Source organism: Alligator sinensis, unplaced genomic scaffold (assembly GCF_000455745.1).
Source record: "Alligator sinensis unplaced genomic scaffold, ASM45574v1 scaffold1146_2, whole genome shotgun sequence".
NCBI lineage: Eukaryota > Metazoa > Chordata > Crocodylia > Alligatoridae > Alligator > Alligator sinensis.
The window spans coordinates 156,617-180,318 of record NW_005843326.1 but is presented as its reverse complement, the minus strand read 5'-3'; the positions used below and the strand labels follow the sequence as shown (position 1 = coordinate 180,318).

General features: G+C 39.1%; 1 protein-coding gene across 1 annotated transcript in view; it reads right to left on the bottom strand.

Annotated features, from left to right (window-relative positions):
* Positions 1–586: 586 nt before the first annotated feature.
* Positions 587–23,702, bottom strand: part of DCHS2 (dachsous cadherin-related 2) — a 122,773-nt gene continuing 99,657 nt past the window's right edge. Inside the window, exons 16-20 of the mRNA XM_006038362.1 lie at positions 19,743–19,894; positions 15,316–15,446; positions 13,731–14,017; positions 8,328–8,466; positions 587–3,228 (exon numbers count right to left, since the gene is read on the bottom strand). Of these exons, the coding sequence (XP_006038424.1) occupies positions 587–3,228; positions 8,328–8,466; positions 13,731–14,017; positions 15,316–15,446; positions 19,743–19,894 (3,351 nt within the window). The remainder of the gene's footprint in view (positions 3,229–8,327; positions 8,467–13,730; positions 14,018–15,315; positions 15,447–19,742; positions 19,895–23,702) is intronic.

Below are 23,702 nucleotides of genomic sequence, written 5' to 3'. Positions count from 1 at the left end.
AGTGGCTTCTTGGGAACATTCCTAAGAGCAAAGAGAGGGCAACAAAGAAGCTCCTAGATCAACCCTCAATCAAGTGTGATTCCTTTACACAAATGGAGTCTGCAGGTAGCTGGCAGAGTCTCCTTTCTAGTGGCAAAGATCTACAGCTAGGGCTACAGTCAAATCTTAACCCAGAGTATATGTATTAAATGGAACCCTGACCAGTAACCAGCATTTGAAATTAAGATCTTCCACAATAAATAATTAATTACAATAAACCGTTACAGAGCTCTCTCCTGATAAAACAATGTAGTCAGTCAAACTCAGTATATGATACTTAGGTATATGTACCTGCTTCAGAAACTATGGAAACTGAGAGATGGAATAAGATAGGTAAGGGGAAAACCTTACAGGTCTAGAGTATATTTTCAAAGAACAGGGTAAGTAGGTAGAAAATTGAAAACTAAATTACCTATTACATTTTATATCATAAAAACAGAATGAAAATACGGATGATATAGCTGACATGCATGTTTTGCTTGCTAAGCAGTAGCAAAGCATACTTTAAGCCAGATGTCCCTTTCATATCTTATCAGTGATTGATAATCTACACTTGAACTTCTTGCTCTCCTGCAAGTTCATGAGTTGGCCCAGTCAGACATATTTCAATCATTTCTACATCTGACACTACTGGAGAAATTGCAGGGGTCTGCATGGTGAGTAAAGAAACAGAAGGAGAAAAACTGGTGGTCATAGCTGGTGCAGGGCATTTAATATTATGGAGGAGAACAGGAGAACGAGGATAGTTTTTAAATGTCTGCCCTGGTATTATATTTGGCATTCGCGGTGGTACTGTCCTTATGCCAGGCTGAGCTACTGACGTGATCAAGGGAGGTGGGAAAATAAAAGATTTCTTCTCGTTGGGAAAGCTATGAATTTGTAAATTTTCATCTTTCAGTTTTGCAATATCATTAAACACAGAGGCAAGAGGCTGAAATCTGGGCTCCCAACTGAGCAAGTAATCCCAGTTATTACTGCCTTGGAGATCCTCATCAGGGGCTACAAGGGTCGCAAGCGATCCACATTGGGAGTCCTGATGACCGGAGATGAAGATATATTCTCTTGTAACATCTGTCATTATGTGTTTCTCTTGTATCCCTATTTTTGTAAGAGTTTGAGACACCATTTTCTTATGGGTACAGTTTGTGTCACAGCATTCTCTGCCACCTTCATCCTTGTTGGATTGGATGCTCTCTGCACTGTGAGTGGCAGCCACTAAATCAGTTTCTCCAGATTGACAGGACAGTTGGTCAGAATCCCTTGGAATTCCTGAGTCTGGCACACGTGATCCTCGTTCACTTAAGGCTGAGCCAGAACTCGCTCGAAAAGGGTGCTCATTAATCCTTTTGATTTCCTCGTCTTCAGCAGTAACCCCTTCGGCTGAACCATGGCCACTTGAGTCTGAGTGCCTGCAGGGATTACCAATATCCTTCTTTTCTCTGATGCCTACCAAACTCAGCCATTCCGTTATTGAACCCATAGGAAGTATACTTCTCTCAGTTTCCTGTATTTTCTGGCAGTCCTTATACAGCTTATCTTCACTGGTCAAATTAAAATCAGCAGCTGATGAAGATGATGTTTCTTTTCTCATGCAGGACTTCATCATGTCTTTTCGTTTGTATCTCAGAATAAGTGCAATAAGACTGATGGTAAGAAGCAGGAATACCACAAAGGAGACAGTAAGGCTAACAGACAGGCTGTATGTAGATACTACAGAATAGCTCTCAGGAGAGTTGGAAACATTTACTAATACGCTACATACGGTAGACTTAGAGCCAAGTTTTGGGCTGTGTGCTCTTATTAAGAATTCAAGGGTGCCATCTTTCCTTTGGTTATTGCTTTTCTTTCGGTGAAGTGTGCTAGTCAAGTAAATATTTCCATTAGTCTGATTCACAGAAAAGAACTGAGAAAACTTCAGCAGGGAATAATGAATAATTCCATCCAGTCCACCATCATTATCTGATGCTACCACTTTGCCAACCAATTGACCTGCTTCATTTTTTTCAGGAAGATCAAAAACATATTGATTTTGGGTAAAAACAGGATCAAACTCATCTGTCCCATCAACATCCACCTGAACTGTTAGGGTAGCTATTGAGTCACCTTTGTCTTTTGCCTGGGCTATGAAACAGTATTTATTTTGACTTTCATAGTCAAGTATTTGTTTTGTATGGATATCTCCTGTCAAAGGATCTATGAAAAACATGTCATGATCTCGAGGAATTCCACGATTGCTCAAACATGCAGACTGGATGGAGTAAGAAAGATGTCCATAGGGACCTGTATCAAAATCCAGTGCATTAACTGTGCACACAGAAGAAAAGGGAGGAAGATTTTCACTGATAACACAGTTCAGATTTGGAAACAAAAACAGTGGGGCATAATCATTGTCATCCAGGACTTTAAGGAAAAGAACTGAAAAAGCCAAATTTTTTACACTGATACCTCCATCAGAGGCTAGAACAGTCAATGTGAATTTCATAGTATCCTCATAATCCAAGCTTCTAATCAAATCTACAGAGCCAGTTTTTCCATCTAATCGAAAGAGGCCTTTCTCATTTCCAGAGATTATGTTATAAGTGATTTCAGCATTGGTTCCTGCATCTGAGTCATTGGCTGAGACCATAATAATATGACTACCTACTGGGATACTTTCTTTGACTTGAATGTGATACTCCAGACTACTAAATATTGGAGGATTATCATTAATATCCAGTACAGTTATCAATACAGTAGCAGTAGATTTCAAAGAAGTTATTCCATGGTCAAATGCAAGAATGACCAAACTGTGAGAAGAAGCTGTTTCCCTATCCAGTCTCCTGCTCAAAACAAGATTTCCAACCAACTTGTAAGATGTTTCTGATTTACTGACACTTGTTTCCACGTGGAATTGATTATCAGCATTGCCACTGATAACAGAATATTCAATATATGCATTGTCATGCTCCCAATCATAGTCAATGGCTGAAAATGTAAGAAGTGTTTTTCCAACTGTGGCATCTTCACTCACGCTGAGATTATATAGTACCATGTTAAACTGAGGAGCATAGTTATTTACATCCTGTACCTGTATCTCCACTGAAGTAACAGCAGTCAAAGCAGGGTTTCCATTGTCTTTGGCTTCAATAAGAAGCTGAATAGCTGAATTTTTGCCTGAGAATGTCACTGGTTGGGTAGTGAATATTGAGCCTGAAAATAAAATAAAATGTAATAAGTAAAACCACAATAATTAAAGTACCTACAGCCAATAGGAGCCTATGTTGTACAGACACATTTGAAAAGCCAATCAGATGTGTGTGTTACATGAGAAGAAATTAAATTTCTTGAAATTGCAAGATCAAGCATTCTACCATTATAGTGCCATCTCTCTGAGGCTAGTAGTGCTAGGGATTCAGGACCCTGTGCTGGGGCTGGACTAAGTCCCAGCATACTCAGGCAAAGGGCGACATGCTCTTTGGAAATGCAACAATGAGATGCCTCTACTATGAGGAATCTGAGAAGATACTTGCTAGTGCTCTCAGCTCCAAGTATTCCTTTCTCATGACCCTACTCTTCAGCCTGCCTCTGTGATCAGAGTGAGAGGATATTTGTCTTGAGCAAGCAGCCAGTTCCTGGAACTGCGGAGACTAATGATGTCATGAAGAGTTCGCTGAGGTTCTCTACAACAGCCAGCCTTGCAAGCAGCAGGCAACATTATTGGGGTCTCAGGCCATTCCCTGCATCTTAGGACACTTCTCTAGTAAGCAGCTCTCCTTGGTGAACTGTGTGTTCTGTTCATTGGCAGTACTGTGAGATTCTTTACCTAGTTTATTTGGGTGCACTGTGGATCTGTTTATTTTAATTTTGAATTTCATTCCACCTGAAGTCTTTGGATGACTTAGGTTTTCATTTTGGGTTTTCACATCACTTGTGTTTATTGTGAGTGACACTGCTTAAGTGTTTTAATTTGGGGTACACTTTCTTCATTGTTTTCAACTTGCAGAATTTTTGTCTCTTGTCTAGCTGCACTGTGTGCTTGGCAGTTTTGACCTGTAGGTTTTAGTTTGCATCTCTTTTTTCATTTCATCTCAGTTTTATCTTCATTTTATTTTGCTTTGTTTGCATCTTGGTGCTTGTAATTTATTTTACTCATATTTCCCATTGAATTCAGTCTCTTGCCTGTCAATCTGCTAAGTGTATGCAAAAAGGGAACTGACACCTAGAAAAATGTTTTCCTTGAAGAACTAAAGAAGAGAATTCAGTTCATGCAATGCATGAATCAAAGCCCCATTGCTCCAAGTAGGAAGAAGGCCATGCATTGCTACAGATAATCTGCTCTCTAATGCCTATGAAGCTCTTCAGGGACTAAGCAGAATCCATGTTAATCACATGCACTGACTCACAACTGAGCAGGTTGCTCACTTACTAAGGACCATTAAGTCCAGTGGGAGACAAATGACTCAATGAACTGGTCATAAAAAGGCATGCAAAAGGCCTCACCTACCCAACATCATGTATAGCCCCTCAAAGGCTAAGAAATAAAACCACTCGTATTCAATGGCTCACAACTGATCAAACTGCCCACTTACTAAGGACCCTAAAAGGTCAATAGAAGTTCAAAGGCCTTGCCTTCCCCTCCTCAAAAAACCTTCCAGAGATCATGACAGGAATTAATGAGACAACTGACAAGCGTAAAATATTTAATGTTCTCGGACAGGAACAGAGCTACCTTGGTGGAAGCAAAGTGCAACATGCACATTGGAAAAGCAGTACATGGAAGGCTCTGGAAGTCAACTCCTAGTCTGAAGACATCTGCAGATGTGTTGGTAGGCAATTAATCATCACATGTGCCAGCAATGTAAGCACATACTGCATCCCTGATTTCCCTAGGTTCCCTAAAGCCAGGAACCATACTGCTTATTGGGAGGCATTCAAGCTATGGGGATCACTTACAGGGTCCAAGCCTGTGCTGGATACACTCCATGAAAAAACCTCACCTCTGTCCCCACACACATTGTGTAGGGCACAGAAGGCCACTATTATGTGCAGTGTTTCCACTGTTGGCATGCAGACGATTTGGGAGGCAGCGTTCTATTTATTCCCTTTGGTCTCTTAAATGTACATTCAGTCACTATTCTGAAAATACTGACAGTATATGTGAATGTTATGTATGCCTCCACATTGTCTGGGTTTGACTTTTTCAGCCACAAAAGGACAAAGTAGGCAGGATGCTTCAGACAACAGGTGAGTATTTGCACCCTGCTGATGACTATGTCATTGGGAAAGAATAACTTTGTAGATTGTTCAAGCAAGTAAATGCTAAAACTCCCAAATACCCTAGCATCACGCACCTTGCTGGTGCTACCAAAATCTGTGCACAAGAATCTACTTGTGATCCACCAGGTCATGCAGCACCAACAAGTGGTACCCCTTATAGTAAAGAAGATTTAACTTGCTGCTAAGTCAGTGCTATGGTTTCTTCTAGCATCTAGGGATGGTGAATATCTCATAGGCTCCCCATCCTCTGAAAAGCACTGGCATACACCTGGTGCCAACAACCTGCAAGTAATTTTTTCGGTGTGGCACTGCCTCCACGAATATCACCTTGAAAGTTAACTTGTTCTCAACAAGTTAGTTGCAGGGTGCGTCTACACAAGACGTTTACTGTGGAACTGCCTAATTAACTGCCCAGTAGACATCTCAGTGTCTACATGTGCACTCCTATTAGGGCATATGAAACTAGTAAACTCTGGAGCAGGTGAGTACTTGTAAATACAAGTACTCACCTGCTCTGGATTTTTTTTCATGTGCAGCAGCACGTGTATACACTGCTCAGCTGCCTAGGGCATGAGGGTGCTTCAGTGCAGGGGCTGCCTGCTGGCTTGATCCATGCTGAAGCACCCTTGTGCCCCAGCCAGCCCCTCTGCATCATGTTGAATTCAGTGTGCTGTGCACGAATAAACTCTAGAGCTATGTACTCCAGAATTTATTTGTGCACATTATTTGCACATGTAGTTGCACCCACAGACACACAGCAATCAGAGCAGCAATCTGCTTTTGTACTAGTAAGGCACTCTGACACTAAAGAACTGATTTAGGAATGTTGGTTTCTTCCAGATGAAGTTCTGGAGTCACTGCTCATCATACCATGTCTGCAAAACAATGTGATCTGACTAACCTGTGCAAGTTCTCTTGCTCCAGGAATGCTGCTCTATAACGGGAGTTAGGTTGGCAATGGCAGCTTGCATCAGGTTGGCCAAACCTGCTACACTTTGCTGGCTTAGTATCTGAAGGGACCACCAACATCTCTCTGTACACTGCTCTGATAATGGATATTTGAGCCACAGAAACCTCATAGACCTACAATTCCCACAACCATGCTAAATAGAGCAGTGTGCTGGACTGTGACAAAGCCTTCTAGCATACAAAGGCTCACATACCATGGTGGGTAGAAATGCCTTCTAGCCCCAAGGGTACTGAGTAGAGATGAGGTGCCTGCAGAACAACTCAACAGACTGTTCCATGTGGCACAATGGAACATGGGATATATTTTGTGACTGGGCACAGGAATTAGGAAGAAGAGTCTGGAGCCAGCTAAATGCTGGAATGTGGATGTGAGTAGTAGATCACAGGATTCGGGTATCTTGACTGAATTCTCAGCCCCACCCTGACAGTGCAGGCGGCACAGTGTTGGGTTCCTATGAATGCTCGGGAAGACTGAATGCTTTGGTGGGAAATTATTCTTTTGCCTGGTGGCCCTAAACTTGACCTCCTCTGTCTTATTCCAGTTCTTCCTCTACAATCTCTCTCTGATCCAGTCCAGTCTCTTCTGACAATCCTGCCCCTCCCCATCCTTCTCTCAGTCTAATTACCCTCTTCTACCCAGTTCTAGACTCAGCTCCTCAGGTTTCTCACTTCTGCATAAGTCTCCTTACCAAACAACATCTAGTGTCACTCCTCTAGATTCCAGACTCCAGTCCAGGTCCTTCCCCTCTCCCTCAATGTCCTTCCCAGCCAGAGCCAGCTCTTTTCTTTTCTGAATCCTCATTAAACTTAAGAGACTGTTCTTAGATCCTTATCCCAGTTTCTTTGCCAAGTTACTTCTAGTTCTTGCTTCACACTTTAACAACAGGAAAAATATATTTTATATGTAATAAAATATATACTTAAATACATAATAGTTTATGTAAAATATACTGTGTATTATATATTCCTGTTGTTGTGACACATAAATAGAGAGGGAAAGTGGTGAATGAAGAATGTATTTATTTATTTAGTAGATGTATAGCTTACCCAGCCTGACAGGCTCACAGTGGCAGAATAAATGGTGAACATCTTTGCATGAAAAAACAATAGAATTATGTGAGGCACTTGTACATGGATATTTTTATGTACTGCCATTATCCAAACTCTAGCACTCAAAAATATTTTCTTGTGAATGCTCATGAATAGCAATAATTTATATGAATGTGCTCAAACTGAGTAATAACTGTGCACTGTTTTCTAATCTGATAATTTCTAATGGGCATATTAGTAATTCCTTAAAATATTGGCAACAATTTATCTATATGTAAAGATTCGTACAACAAATTTTAGGTCAGAACTAATTAGAAGAATTAGATGGTGGTTGCTGAAGAAAATGATGTGTGTCACAAAAGTCTTTCTTACATTATGGCTGCATCTACACAAGACGCTGATTACACTGTCATTACTGCACAGTCATTTAGTACTTGTATAGACAGTCAGTGGCTCATATAGACATGGCTCCTAAAGCCTAATTTTCAATTCAACTTTAGATTAATGCATTACACAAGTTATAACATAAGTATTCAATACATAAGACTTAAGCAAACCAACTATATGAGTTTTATTATAGTAGCAGCAAGTATCACCTGTTATCAAATACACATAAACATTATTTTAACTGAAACAAAATTAAACCTAAACACAAGTTACAGTAGATTTCCAGTTAGATCACAATGTTGTAATTCTCTGCTTTGTACTTTGCTGCTGTAAAAGAGTAGGGAGAGTGGGAGGAGGAAAATCTACGCTCGTTCCCTTCACCTAAGTATCTGGAAGTCAAGCGTGGACTCTGAGGAACGGCTGTGGGAACCGGAGACAAAAAGTGTTATGGACCAAGATGCCATCAGGTTTTCAGCTCTCATGAACATTGTGAAAGTCACTGTTGCGCTGTGACTCATGCATAACTGATACAGGATGAAAGTTTCCAAAGACATCTAAAATTCAGTGACCAGAAAAAATCTATACAATATGTCTTCATTTCATAACAAACCGTATAACAGACTCACCATTTTTGTAATCAATTGAAAATCCCTCATCAGAAGACAGAATTTTGTAGCAAATAATTCCATTGTGCTCTGAATCTCTGTCTATAGCAGAAATCGTCAAAACAGTGGTATTTGCAGATGTGAGTTCAGGTACTGTTACCTGGAATGTAAACAACAATAGGAGTTGCATATATAATTTTGTAAATAGCAAAGTACCTTTTTAAAAGTTTGATTATTGAAAACAAATACAGTTCCCAGATTTGGGAAAGGTTTCACCTGATTTCCTTCACCTGAGAGGAAAATGTAAAAACTGAGACATTATAAATAATGCAAGAAATGCATCCAAGGTAAAGAATGAACTTGGTGATTAATAGATCCATTCAGTAGAGATTTCATTTCTGAGTGAAATAATGTATTGAGTCAGATATACATTTACTGAAATAAGTTAATGTATATTGTAGCTAAAACTAACACTTCTCCTTTCTTTCAGTTGCATCATGTTTTCAGTTCAGGAACAGAATTTGGAGGCCTGTTCTGAAGTCTCTATTTACCTTAGAAGATTCTTATATACTCTAAAAAATCCAAGTGTCATTATGAATGTTATAATTTAATTTAAATTATAATGTTATAATTTAAGTTGTATGCCTCTTTCTTTTTTCCAGAATCTAGGAAATCAGGAAACTTTTTTAAAGAGCTTTCATTATGTGAAGCCCAGATGTATTATTTTTGTGATCAAAATTTTCTGGCACCTGAAATCAGATTTAAGACTTGAATATGATACAACAGTTACCTATGTCATAACTTCAAAAGATAAGTATCTAGTTTGCATTATTAGTACATAAGTTGCATTTGTATTTACTTAAATGCGTATTTAGGATACATATGAAAACGTGATAGCACAATAAAATTTCTGTGCTGTGAATAGGGAATTAGATATGCCTTTCTACTCTAGGCAAAAGTGAGCTAAAAAATCTTTGGACCAGAAACTCAGCTGGTTTATATTATCAGAGCCAATGGAGCAAAGCTGATTTACACTGGTTAATAATCTTGCCTGTAATGTCTATATCAATCTGCACAAATATTCTTAGCACTAGTACATAATGTTTGCCTATACCATTTTCCAAAACCAGAAGACACGAGAGATAGGGAAGGCTTAAAGGCCAGATCCAAAACAAACACTTAAGCATATAAAATGTAGGCACCTAAATTCATGTGAATGATCCACAAAAGCCCCACCTAATCACTTACAGTGCCTCTACACATGCAATTAATGTGACTGAATATACTGGCATAACTAATTCTAATTCTGGCATAACAGAACTAATTCTGGCATGACTGTCTACACATGCATGTAAGCACAGTAATTTACTGTGCTGCCAGATACCAGTAATGGGACTATCCAGCAGCACACTACATTAGTCTACTGCACCCTAATTGCTGTGCACATGTAGACGGTGATGCTTTACTGCACAGCAAATTAGTCTGCTGCACAGTAAAGCATCTCATGTAGATGCACTCTTAGATGCCTAAGCTTTGGCCAATAAAGTTATCATATTTTCTTGCACAAAATACACTGCAGAATAAGATACAAACATTGTTTTTTTAAAGGCATAATGAACCCTACCCTCCCCCCGCAATTTTTCCTTGTAGTAAATAACTGAGTAGCAGCAGCTAGGGAGCTAGGCTTGCTCATTGTTCTGCTCCCTGTGGACTGCAGACTTAACTTTTGCCTGCTAAGCATCAGAACCACTCTTACCATATTTCTCACATATAATGAGCTCTCCAATTTCAAGCAGCTGTTTTTTTGGGAACAAAAGTACAGGATGTACATGAGAAACTATGACATTTAGGCAACTAAATGTCTATTATTGCACATGTCCAGAGGCATTTCCATCTTGGCTGAACTGAGCATCTTCACGCCCACCTTATATTAAGAACCTGTCTGAGGTTCTACACTAAGCACAGCAACCATTGACAAATTACTTAAACATCATAGTGGTGGACCTTTATGTAATAGCCTAGTAATTAAAGCATTCACCCAAGTGGGAGACCCAGATTACAAGTCCTCATCTAACCTATATCTCTCCACTCCCAAAAGACTGTCCTACCTACCAGGCTATGGGCAAAGGTGGGAGTATCCTGCACAGCTCCTGTTGGAGATGAGCAATTGTAAAGCCAAGAATGCAAGATTCATGGGGACAGAGACAGAGAGCAAGCGAGCAAGAGCAAGCATGACAGCAGCCCAGTGATGTATGTACTCCCCAGAGGAGGAAAAGTCCTGGGTTCCTGTCCCTGTTCCTCATGCTGTGCTTTTTATCCACTGGATGTTTAATGTAAAATTCATAAGACGTTTTAGGAAGCATGAATCAGAGCCCAAGTTTCCCCTGTTATACAGAGCAGGGGTCTCATCACTGGGCTAGTTATACTCAATCTAACTTGCTCACTCTCTCTACCTCTCTCTTTCTGTGGTTCTATGAATCTGACATTCTTGGCTTCACAGTGACACAACTCCAATAGGAGAGGACTAGACTGCCCATCCATCTTATGTCAGTTCCTTCCCTACATGAGCTTAAACTCTGTCACACTGGAGAGGGACTAGAAGAACCAAGTTCTCCCTAGATAAGTACTCTAATCACTAGATTGTTATGAAAAAGGTGGACAGTGGCAGCACCTCTTTTTTGGGTTGTAAGAGTGATCTAATCTGCACTACTTGAAGGGATGACTTATGTGCTTAAGTCTGTAAGATGATTCTAAATTGTGAATCCCTATGCCATGTATGTGCTTGGGTGCATCTACACAAGACACCTTAATACGCAGTGGACTGCTCTACCACACATTAGTGTGTGACGGTAAAAGCTATGCTTATGTGTTAATGCACAGTAGAATTAGTCTACTGTACATTAAGTATCACAAAAAGTTTGCCTTTGCTATACTCTGCCTTTATTTAGTACTTCATATTAGAGGTACTCAATGTGCAGTAGCAAAGGCACATTGATGAATGTGTAGACACACCCCTTAAGTCTCAGATCTAGGCCTAAGCGACTAAGGCCTCTGGCAGAGGTTACACTTGAGATGTGATTCACCAGTTAATTGTGGTTTAAATTGCAACCTGGTCATATGTTCAGGCAATTAATGGTGTGATAAAACAGGAAATAAGCCACAACATTATTCCACAAAATATGCATAATACCATATTTACTTGAATATAAGGTTTTTCTCCCTCCCAATCAACAAGAAGAAAAAAAGCCCCTCATTCTATATTCACATACCAGCAACCCTGCCCCTTTGACCCTTCCATTAACTATACTGGCTATCATTTAACTGCTGTCAAAAGCATCATGGGCTCAGTCATGGAAACCTACTATGAAGTTGGTTGAATGCTGCCCATGCTGAGCATGCCCATAAAACACATGGCCCATATTGGGCAAACACATTGCTGGGAACCTACTACAAAAATAGATTAGTAAAGCCATCTGAATGAGACATAATGCCCATTGTACTCAGTCCCCCTCAGTACTAACTCTTTTTCAAGACATGGTGAGCCATTACATCAAATATATTTTGACTTCCTCTTCATTCCCACAGCTGAATGTGCCTTTCTTTCCCGTTTCCAGTGATGCACGTTCTTCACAAGCCTTAAATTGTTGGGCAAATATCACCAAGCTTCTATGTAGCTGAGAGGCTCTGTTCCCCCCTCTCTCAGCCTGTCATATGAGATTAATGTGGCCTTGCCTTCTATGGGGTCAAGACAGATGAGGCACCTCTGTGCCTCTGCATATAACTTTTCAGAGGCTCCCAGGACTTATGACAAGAACATCTGGTTCCAGTGACAAGTAGGAGGAATTAGCACATGGATCCTTTGTGGGAGTATCTGGAGTATATACACATACTCAGCAGTGCCAGCTGTGGGACCACCATGGCTTGAAACATTGTTGACTCTGTTGGGGCCCAGTTCAATGAACTATATGGGATACATCATGAGACTTTCGGCTCTGGACTGATATCATGTACAGTTTGTACTTAGTAGGTACCAGAGGGGTGATCAAAAGTGTGTTTATGGAGTACTTGTGCTTAAAATCTGCAGCAGACAGGATTGGGGCCAGAGTCTGACTTTCAGCAGTCTCCTGTTTCCCTCCCTCTGCAGTTTCTCCCCTCCTCTGATTGTTACTGTCACACACAGCTCATTTCCACAGTGTTCTTGGGGAGGGAACAGAGTCTGAGCAGGGTCTAACAGTAAGATGGGGCAGGAAGGCTGCAGGAGAAAGAAGTTGTGGGGGCAGATGTCAAGGAGGCCATCTGACCCCCACCCTCCCAGCCACTATTTTCTTGCTGTAGCAGCAGGAGGGAGATGAATTCAAGACAACATTCTGATAATTAGATTCTACATCTGGAAAATTATAACAAATTTATAAACTGTCCATATACAGAATCTAATTACTGGAGGATAACCTTATATTCAAGGTTGTCTTGTATCCAAGTAAATACAGTAATTTTGTGGCTGGTTTCCATTGTGCTTTACGTTGAACAATTAAAACCAGCCAAAAAACACATCAGGGGTCTCAACTGGTCTAGGTGCAGTCTCCACTGGTCAGCAATTGGCTGATTGCTGGCTGGATCCACGACAGCACTGGAGCCAGTCCTGCCTGGTGCAGTCCCAATCAGTCAGCAATCAGCTGACCATTGGTTGGCAGGGACCACACTGAAGCTACTCGGAGCTTCAGTGATGTCCTGGCCCAGCTAACAATCAGCAGATTGTCAAGCACCAAGCTGGGGTCCTGGGAAGATCATCCCAGGCTCCCCTTGCACTAGAAAGTAGAATACATTTGGGATCCATGATCCCAAAACTGCACATCTTGCCACACAGATGTGGCATGGCAGGAAGCACAACTGTTGGGATCAGGGATCAGATCCCATTGTGTCCTTAAATTAATGTCTGTCAGTGGCCTGGGGCAAAGACACTTTTTTTTCTATTCAAATCCAGTATAAAATAACATCAACTAGACTGTATTGTCATCGAGTCACTGTGTGGCAGCCCACAGTGGTAGTGTCGTGGTCTCAAAAAAGTGTCTTGTGCATTGCTACTTATATCATAAAAGCATTTAGCTCTAACCGGCACCTCTACAGAAGTACAGTTTTGTCAACACTGAGCTTAAGGAATGAATGAGTAAAAAAACTGAACACACTCTCAGTGCTACAAACAGGACCAGTAAATAAGAGTTGAAATACATTAGAAAGAGAGCATGTGGAAACTTGCACTGCTACTAATGATGCAGCACTGACAGACAGAAATTCCTTCTTCAGGGTATTCAAGTGCATCTTTCAAGAACACAAAAAGCATCTTTCAAGGGTGATATATGTGTGTGCATGTATATATATGACCATTTAGTGACATATTTAAATTCTACAGATTTGCCACATTCTTACCTGGTATGAGTCCTGAGTAAACACTGGTGGATTATCATTGACATCCAAAATATTAATAGTGAGCTGTGCTTCTGTTTCATGTATGGAATCTGAAACTCTGATCCACAACTCATGCTGAGCAGCTTCTTCAAAATCCAATGGCTCCACAAGTGTGATTACTCCAGTGTACTGATTGATAGCAAATTTAATTGCAGGATTAGCATTGTCACTAAAACTATAGAGAAGAGCTGGGCTTAAATCCATATCACTTGCTAATACCCGAGTAACAGAGAAGCCAAGTGGGGCATCTGAAACAACAATGTTCAAAATAGTGACCAGTTACTTAAAAAGCATAGGGTAGATAGATATTGCATATTTCATCTATTTTAAATCTTCATATGTAATTTTTAGTACAGGCTAGTTGTATATCCTAGAATAAATGCAAGATCCAGGCATAGAAGGTACAATAACCTTGGTTCAGTCTTTAGAAATGTCAATGTTAATTTTCAATTTACTATAGACTGCCATATAAAATACAGTTATGCAGGAAGGGATCCAAGAGGTGTAGTGGCGCAGGGTGCATCTACATGTGCCATTGCTACTACACATTAAGTTTAGTACCTCTAATATGAGGTACTAACTATATGCTCAGTAGTCAACACTACTGCGCAGGAGCAAAGGCTCATGGCCTTTTTGTGATGCTTAATGCACAGTAGACTAATTCTACTGCACATTAGTGCATTAGCACAGCTTTTGTCATGGTGCGCTAATGCGCAGTAGATTTACTCTAGTGCACACCAAGCATCTCATGTAGATGCACACACTGTCCCATCTCCCTTTGGATATGTTGCCTTACAGAGTTCCCCATGTGGCATGAGTGCTATGAACTCACCTTCTGACCAGGGCCAGCTCCAGCTGCAGTCCCAGCTTTCACACACAGTCCGGAGCCCGTAAGATGCTACTGCCACCTGTCCCCTCTTTTCCCTTGCTGCTGAATTCAGTGGAGTGGGGGGCATGAAGGAAACAGTACTCACTGGGCTCCAGCCACAGCCTGTTCTGATCAGCTGGTGAGTTCATAAAGGTCACAACATGTATGCAGCTTCAGAAGGAGCTGCACTGACATGCTGGTGAGCTGAGAGAGCTCATTGTACATGCACTGCACAGCCAAAGACAGTGTTGGCTGCATGATACTGGATCTGCGCATGCAGCTATGAAACCCTGTCAAGCAGTACTGTGGATGCTGTGTCCCTGAAATTAAGGGACTTTACTAAAATGGTAAAATATAGATTTAGTGCTGAATATCAGGCAAATACATTTGAAAATTCTGACCTAAGTAATTTAAAAATAATAAAATTTCAGTGTTTTCATCTTAAGAGTGAATGTTTCTATTACAAATGAGAGAGGAATGTAAAAAATGTCTGAGGAATGTGACAGTGGAATCCAGGAATTATAAAAGACCATTGTTTTTCTCAATAACTTAACGTTAGTTTTGTCATGACTGAGGTTTTTCCAGTGTTATCATTTTGTTACAAAAACCATGAAAGGCAGTCATTCAGTTTAATGTTCCCTAACAGCAATAATACTCTTGCTATACCACCATACTTACTTTCAGATACCTGTACTTTGCCTGGTGCCTGGATAACTGGGGCATTGTCATTAATGTCCACCACCTGTATTGTTACTATACATGTAGCAGAAAGTCTGGGGTTTCCTTTGTCAGTGGCTTGTACAACCAACCTAGTATTGAAAGGAAGCTACAGTTGTCATTGTCAGCCAGCAATCACAGACTTGGTTAACAATATTATCAAATGTGTAAAGAAAAATTAAAAATGAGGACAATACCTAATGCCTTCCTTTATTCTTGGAACTGCTTTTCCAAAATTGCATTTTAATTTCCAGCGTACAAATGAGTAACTGGAATTTTTTGTTTTTGGATAGCTTATAAGGACATAGTCCAAGAGGTCCCAGGTGGCAAAGACATACTGGGCTCATAATGAAACATAGTAACAACTTCCTTAAGAATCTTTGTTTAAATACAGAAATTACTCCTAATTGACACTAAGAGCTCATAGTAAATTGTGGCCTTATCAGAGCTCATTGACTTTAATGGAGTCAAATTTTATCATCAGTGTACTGTCCCATGCAGGTCCTTACTACACAAGGAAATGCCTTGAATTTAATTAACATTACTTCGAGTTCCATTTATATAGATAGATAATAGTGATCCATTAAAAAAAAAATCATACAAAGATTTCGTTTCTTAGAACTAGTTTCTACATCATCAAGAACATATTGCTTATTAGGGCTGTGTGAAACAGCACCATTTTGTTTTCACTTCCAGTTCACTGTTTCGCTGGGACAGTGTTTTGTTTTGAGTTTTGTTTTGTTTCAAAAGCACTGTTCTGTTTCGTTTCATTGAAACTGTTTCGCTGTTTTGATGCTGTTTTGACGTTTCGCCCATAGGCTATAATGGGGAAGCACGAAACTGCCTATAACTTTTTGTCATTTTTTGGCAGATCTGGACGAAAACAGCAAGGATGGTAGCCCCTTCTGAAGGAATGAAACCTGCCATGTTTCAAGGAGATAGGTGCAGGGGTTTCTGGGAAACTGCACCTCAAGCTGCTGACAAGCAAAACTCATGTGTGTGTGTGTGTGTGTGTGTGTGTGTGTGTGTGTGTGTGAAGGTGTGCCCTCACTGGTGCTGGGGCCTCTGCACAACATGGTAGTGTACCCCAATGAGGTCTCCTTCTCCCCTACAGCCTCAGCCTGGTCCACTACTTTAAATGATAACAGGTAATAACAGTAAGCAGCACAGTAGCACCAGCAGCATCTCAGGCAGCCAAACTGTGACAGAGCCTTGCTTTCCTCTCCTGCAGGAGATTCTTCTCCAGCTTGTGTGTTTAGGCACACCCTCACCATGTCCTTCCCCCCTTTTTACCCCTCCCTCTCCTTACTTTCTGTTTCTCTGCAGGCAAGCCCAGCTTCAGCTTCAAAACTCGAAACATTTTGAAAGTTTCAAAACATTTTGACTGCCATTGTTTCATTTTGATGCTGTTTCAAAACCCTTTGTTTCATTTCTATTTTGCTGTTTCAAGCTTGAAACAAGTCAAAACAGTGTCGAAACAAAACAGCCAGCGAAATTTCTCATGACCCTATTGCTTATCATAAACAACCCAAACTCTGCAGAAGTGGAATTCAGTATTAAATCAAATTTATTTCTGTGGAATGTAACCAACCTAAGGTAGTTTAGTATCTGCTCTAAAAAATGTTTTTAAAGAGTTGATCAAAAAGTCAATCTAATTAAACCAAGGTATAAACATTTTGGGACTAGGAAACATTGAATCTTTATAAAACATAAACATTTTTGTCATATACAGTGTTGTCAGTCTTTCTTGCAGATCATTCAAAGAGTGAATTGTTTCTTCTTCTTCTTCTGAGTCACAGTGTTGACTGAAGTGACAACTAAATGGTGACTTTCTTAGTATCTATATTACAATATGGAACACCAGTGCTGTAATTTAAGCTGCAGATTCTACTGCCATTCTTGAATCATGCAAACTGTGCTTTCGGTGCTCCTGTGGTTTATGACATCAACAGAATACATAACTTGTTTTACAGGCTTGTATTTAACTGGTGACCATGTATAATTCTGTATAGAAAGCATATTTTGTCTAGAATGAATATCAGCAAGGTACATATGGAAATATTTTACTAAAATAATCACTTTCTAAGGTTTCAGTGAAAAAAAATCTCATAAAAACATCTCAGCCAAGACATTAAAATTAAGTTTCTGTCAGCACTTGTATTATAACTCCCTATTTTGGGGGACTTAGAACTTCTGGGGAAAAAAATATTCGATTTAGTTAAAATAAGCAACTGTTTCCAAATTTCGAAAAAAAAGCAATGATGCCATTTTGAAATTAGAGAAAACATTTTTTAAAACACCTTTTGCTGCTCTTCTAAGTTCTTTCAGTAAAAGAACAACCCATAGCTTATTAAGGGGGAGCATATAAAAACTTCATTTATAACAAAATTTCATTAAAAATGAACATATTAAATGATTCAAACTTAAATATTAATAAAAGAAAACTCGGTGTTCAAGATATATGGATATATCCTTCTGTTTAGATATTTAATGCTTCATTAACAGTGAATTGTGTTTCCTCAGAATATTTATTCCAATATTCTTTTTAAAAAGTATTTGAAGGAATGAAGCATATTTAGTTGTCATAGATACACTAAAAATCACAGATGCTTTTGACTTAGGAGAAAAATAAAAATAAACTTCAAATGATATTTTCTAGACTCTAAACAATAAGTTCACATAAAATACTTCCCATAGGTGTGTATTACTAAATTACACTGATATTTAAAAGTAATCATATTGCGTTGGTCTAAATGATTTTCAAAAAGCTATTATGGCTCTTAAGAACAATGACTGGATGATTAAAAATCTGAGTCTCCAGAGGAAAGGAAAACTTGCAAGTGACTTAGTCTTAGTCTAAGTGTCTTAGTCATAGTCATATGGAAAAAATCATAATTCTAATGATACAGTATACAGTAATCTAGGTGTTTTTCTTTTTAAGATTGCAGTATATAAACTGGATTGGTATGCTAATCAATCAATATGTCTTTACCTTCTCGTCATATAATTATTTGTTTGCTTTGTACTTCTAATCATGGTTTAATTTGTAAAAAAGGCATGTGAAGTGGCGAACTGCAGGAGAAATATCATAAAACTAACAAAGAACAGCTGATAGATGACAATGCTTGTACCCTCCACATGAATTCTAGTTAGTATATGGATAACATTCCTAGCAAAATTAAAAATAAAATCATCCTTAAGTATCACATAGAAGATGATTCTGCTTCTGAAGTCAGCAGCACGTTGTATGTTTATATTGACTTGACTTGCTTTATGCAGAGAACCAGCTGTGGAATTCTTGCAAATTAAGCTGAAATCAGGTGAATGTCCTTTTGTCTGAAAAGGATCGCCCCTACATTCTATGCTTAAATAATATTTCTATTGAAATAAGAATTTTCCTGAGAGGACAATGCAACTGGATTTCAAGACATTTCCATTCAAATGCTGAACCAGGGAGGAAAAGGACAATAATATGGTCATCTTTTCAGCTCCCGATACTTCAGAAAGCAAAACAAGGCACTTTCTTTAGTAGATGATACAGCTATTCAAAATAAGACCGTGTCTGATATCTGAACTGGGTTTGCCCTTACTAGGATCCAAAAACTCCCATAGTCAATGGCTCCCTATTGACTGGGGAAAATGTAAGTGGTGATAATCTTCTTCACATTCAATCCACTCATGGTGTCAAAGTGGTCATTTTCTGAAGACAGGCATAATATAGTACTACTTTACCTTTCTTGCATGCTTCGATAAGCAGTTGGGGTTCACTCTAGTGAACCACTTGTTCACATTTTCAAGGGTCTATCCTCATCCTTATTACCTAGAAACTTGTGCTTTCTTGCAGAAATAAAAGACTCTGTAAAGCAAGAGGGTAGCTAAGAGAAGTTCAGGAATGCTGCATCATCTCAGGACAATGAAATTCAAGCTCTGCTTCCAATTTAAAATTCTATCACTTAACTCTGAAATCATATCCATAATTTAAAATTCTCTTTTGTGTCAAAAATGGTTCTATTTCTTTTCCTATAGGTGAACAAAGAAAGGAGTAAATCTGTTTCAACTGTCTTGGTACAGTTCCCTCCTCTCCACATGTGGGCACTTGTCATCATGCATAAGGTGTCTGAAAAGATCAGCTACAGTGCTCATGTCTGTGTGTGTTGCAACTGATTTAAGAAAATGATGTTTTTTCTCCAAAAAGGGAACAGTGTCAGAGACTCTACAAAATCAGTAATGGACTTTGCTGTCACTATTCGTTTTACGTGGCAGGCCTTCAGCTATTAAATGATGGGTAGCAGTATGTAACTATAGAAATAGACAGCACAAACATTATCAACTTAAGGTAAATAAAGTGAGAATCAATATGTATTTTATAAAGTTGCTGTACCACAAACCTATATGATGAAATGTCTTCATAATTCAGGATTGCATTCGCTGCTAAAATCCCTTGTGCTGAATCAATAAGAAACAGTTTGTTTTCATTACCAGATACAACTGAATATTCAATTTCTCCATTTAGCCCACTGTCGAGGTCAGTTGCAAAAATCTGTTTGGAAATAAAATCCATAATTAGAGATAGCTAACTTCACCTTCTCAAAGAAAAGCATTATATCAGAAATACCCACTCCCCCCGGTTAGTTTCATTTTGGATACACAAACTAAAAGGAAGTGTCAAATAGTATACAACCAAAATTTTGTATGTGATTGCCATGGAAGTTACAACTTATTCACAGTCAACTTGTTAGGTTGCAATAGTCAACCTATTCACAGTCAAGGTTACAATAGTCAACCTATTCACAGTCAACCTGTGAACAGAAATGTTTTTGCAAAATATCAAGATTCCATTATCTTGGGTTGGAGCGTTCTGATGAAGATTTCAAAATTCCAAGAGGTAAAGCATTAGGTGACTGAACTAATATATTCTTGTATAATAATTATTTTAGTGTTCCTTATGTTATCCCCACTTGTACTTCTTATTGTTGAATTTGAGATATAATGTATATAATCCAGATTAGACCAGAAGTATGCTTCTCTCATTTAGGGGAATATAGGAAGTTTTATCCTCTCAAAAAATGCCCATGTGTTGCACTGGACTGATCGTCTAATGATTTTTTTCCCAGTGGCAGACATGTATTCCTTTAAATACTATGTCCATTCATTTGCTTAATGGCTTTCCCCTCAGGACAGTTGTTCCTGTCTATTTACTTATCCTCAGAGATACCTAACATAACCTTCATTATGGTCTGACTTGCAATGGAAAGGCATTCACTGAGAAAAACATATTCCTTTCTAGCCCAAACCATGCCCCTCTTTAGCTCTGATATAAGCAGGTGGAAATATTTTTGGAGACTGGACCCATTCAGAGTAAGAACTGTTTGTACACTTACATTAACATAAATTGGTTGTTCTTTCACAGTAGGTTTTAGGCCAGGAGTGGGCAATTATTTTGAGTGGAGGGCCACTTACTGAGTTTTGGCAAGCCATTGAGGGCCGCATGACAGGCAGCCAGGGGCAGATAAATAATAATTTTCTAAATTTTTTAGGGGCCCCATGGGCCAGATAGAATGGCCTGGCGGGTCGCATCTGGCCCATGGGCCACATTTTGCCCACCCCGTTTTAGACTGAATGCTTGGATTTGACTTCCATTTTACATCCATTTTGGTTAACTGAATGGATTTTACTCTGGTTAGCTGAATGAATTCATTTTAAAGATGTGGCCCCTTACTGTATGTATAGATACCGTGTGTATGTATACACATACACATACAGTGAACATGTCTACATGTGTGCTTTAATGTGCAGTACCTTATTTTACTGTGCATTAAAACACTGCGTAAAAACTCATGCAAATATGCTAATAAGCAATAAAATAAGCTACTGAACATTAAGCATCACTAAAAAAGTGTGCACTTTCACTACTGGGCATTAAACCAGCCTAATACATATTTATTTAGTACCTCACGGCGCCTATACATAAGAGTGCACAGACTGCTCCGAAGTGCTGAATTCCAGTGTGTCGGAGAAGACTCAGTTGAGTCTCCTGGAACGTGGCAATTACCACACTCTAGCAGCCTCCAGCATCTCATGTATCAGCATCCCTGCTTTTAAAAATGGTGGTGAGGGCACGTGAACTAAAGCTCAAACGAGCTTAGTTCCAGTACCCTCGCTGACATTTTTAAACTCAGGGACACTGATACAGGAGATGCAGTGGCACTTTAATTAGGCTCTCAAAGCTGCTCTAATTAAAATGCTGCCCCTCCCTCCAACTCTGGAGCATGTGTAAAAGTGCCCTCATATTGGAGGTATTACACTACTGGTAGCAAGAATCTACCTATAAAAAGCCCACAGGCAAGTAAAGAGCAGGATGACCTGAATAAAGCCTTAGAATGGCCCAGAAAGAAGAGGATATATAGGGAAATCTGAACAAGAATGTCAGAATGAAATTTAGTACTCATCTAGTTGTTTTAAATATTTATATACTAACACAAAAAATATGAAGAAAAGTATAGCCTAATTGGAACCAAATAGACATGGTGGGATAATTCACACAACTGGATGGGCATAGTAAGTTCAGGAAGGACAGGTAATGGGAAAAAGAGAAAGCATGGATTTGATTATTATAGATTCATATGGTAAGTAACAAGAAATGATTCTCTAAATATGTTAGATATCAGAGGAAAGACAGAGGAAAATAGATATCTTAAAGGAACAGGAGATGCTAATAATGAACGATACAGATAAGGGTGAAATATTTAATGCCTTTTTACTTCAGTCTTCACAAAAACTCTCTGATGACAAGGAGGGGATGGGTGCATACCTAGCACAGAGTAGGTAAAGAACAAATGAGAGATTATTTGAATAAGATAGATGGTTTGGAATCAGAAGGGCCTGATGGTAGTCATCCTAGAGTACTCAATTAATTTGTCAAAGTAATCAGAGACACTGGCTATTATCTTTGAGAAATGGAGATCAGGTGAAGTCCCAGGAAACTGGAAAAGGTAAACATAGTGACCATCTTCAAAAAAGGAAAGAAGGACGATCTAATGAGCTATAGTCCAATCAGCTTAATACTTATACCCAGAAACACAGTGGAGCGTAACAAATTTGGAAGCACATGCAGGGTAACAACATAACAAGGTACAACCAACATGGATTTTTCAACAGGAAGTCATGCCTAACGAAGCTCAATTCCACCTAAGACAAGATGATGGGCTTTGTGGATAAATCAGAGCAGTGGATGTGATACATCTTAACTTTTAGTAAGGCTTTGAGAATGTCCTCTAAGGAATTCTCATAAATATGATAAGAGCATAAAGTTTAAACTTTTTTCTCTAATTGTGCTCAAAGTGAAGTCATTAATAGCTCAGCATCAAATTAGGAAGAAGTATTAAGTGGCTTCACCAGAGGTCTGTTCTGGGTCTGATGCTGTTCAATATCTTCATTGATGACTTGGAGAATGCAGTTGAGCATACGCTTCATAAATCTGCAGATAACTCTAAACTGGGTGAAATAACTGCAATTTTAGAAGACCAGATTAGGATTCAAAAGGCCCTCAATAAATTAGAAAAATAACTAATGCAGATAAAATTCAATAAGGACAATCAGGTCAGGACACATCTATACACGCATTTACATCATATTAAATTTGCTGTGTAGTAAGCATAAATAGCCCAGCATCTACACATGCAGGTATTAAAGCACATTAATGCGGTGTGTGCTCTGAATTGGGACTAAAGTTAGTCCCAAGTCAGTCCACACAGTATTACTGCACAGTAAGGTGTCTACATGTGTGTCACAGCGCTGTAATTAATCAGGAGTAAATTTGATCATCATCATGCAGATATCAAATTTACACCCAAGCTGGCATAATTCACCATAGTTACTGTGCAGTATAGGTGTTCATGTGTAGATGCATACCTGTACTATGCAGTAATTTTAGGTTACTGTGTAGTAACTGTGCATGTATAGATGCACCTGCAAAGTACTACACTAAATAAGGAACAATAAAATGCACAAACACAAAACAGAGATGGCTAAATAGGGTCCAGTACTTTACAGTAGGACTTGGGGTTTATAGTTAATCTGAATATGATCCATCAATGTAAAAAATGCTAATTACATAGTGTATTAACAGGAGTGTCATGTACAAGTCATAAGAAGTAACTTTATTAGTCTTTGGTTAGATCTCAATTGAAATACTGTGTCCAGATTTGGACACTGAACTGCAAGAAAAAAGTGTACAAACTAGAAAGAGTTTAGTGCAGAGGTGGGCAATTATTTTGGGAGGACAGATGCTTACTGAGTTTTGGCAAGCCATCAAATGCCATGTGACAGGTGGCTGGGGGCAGATAAAT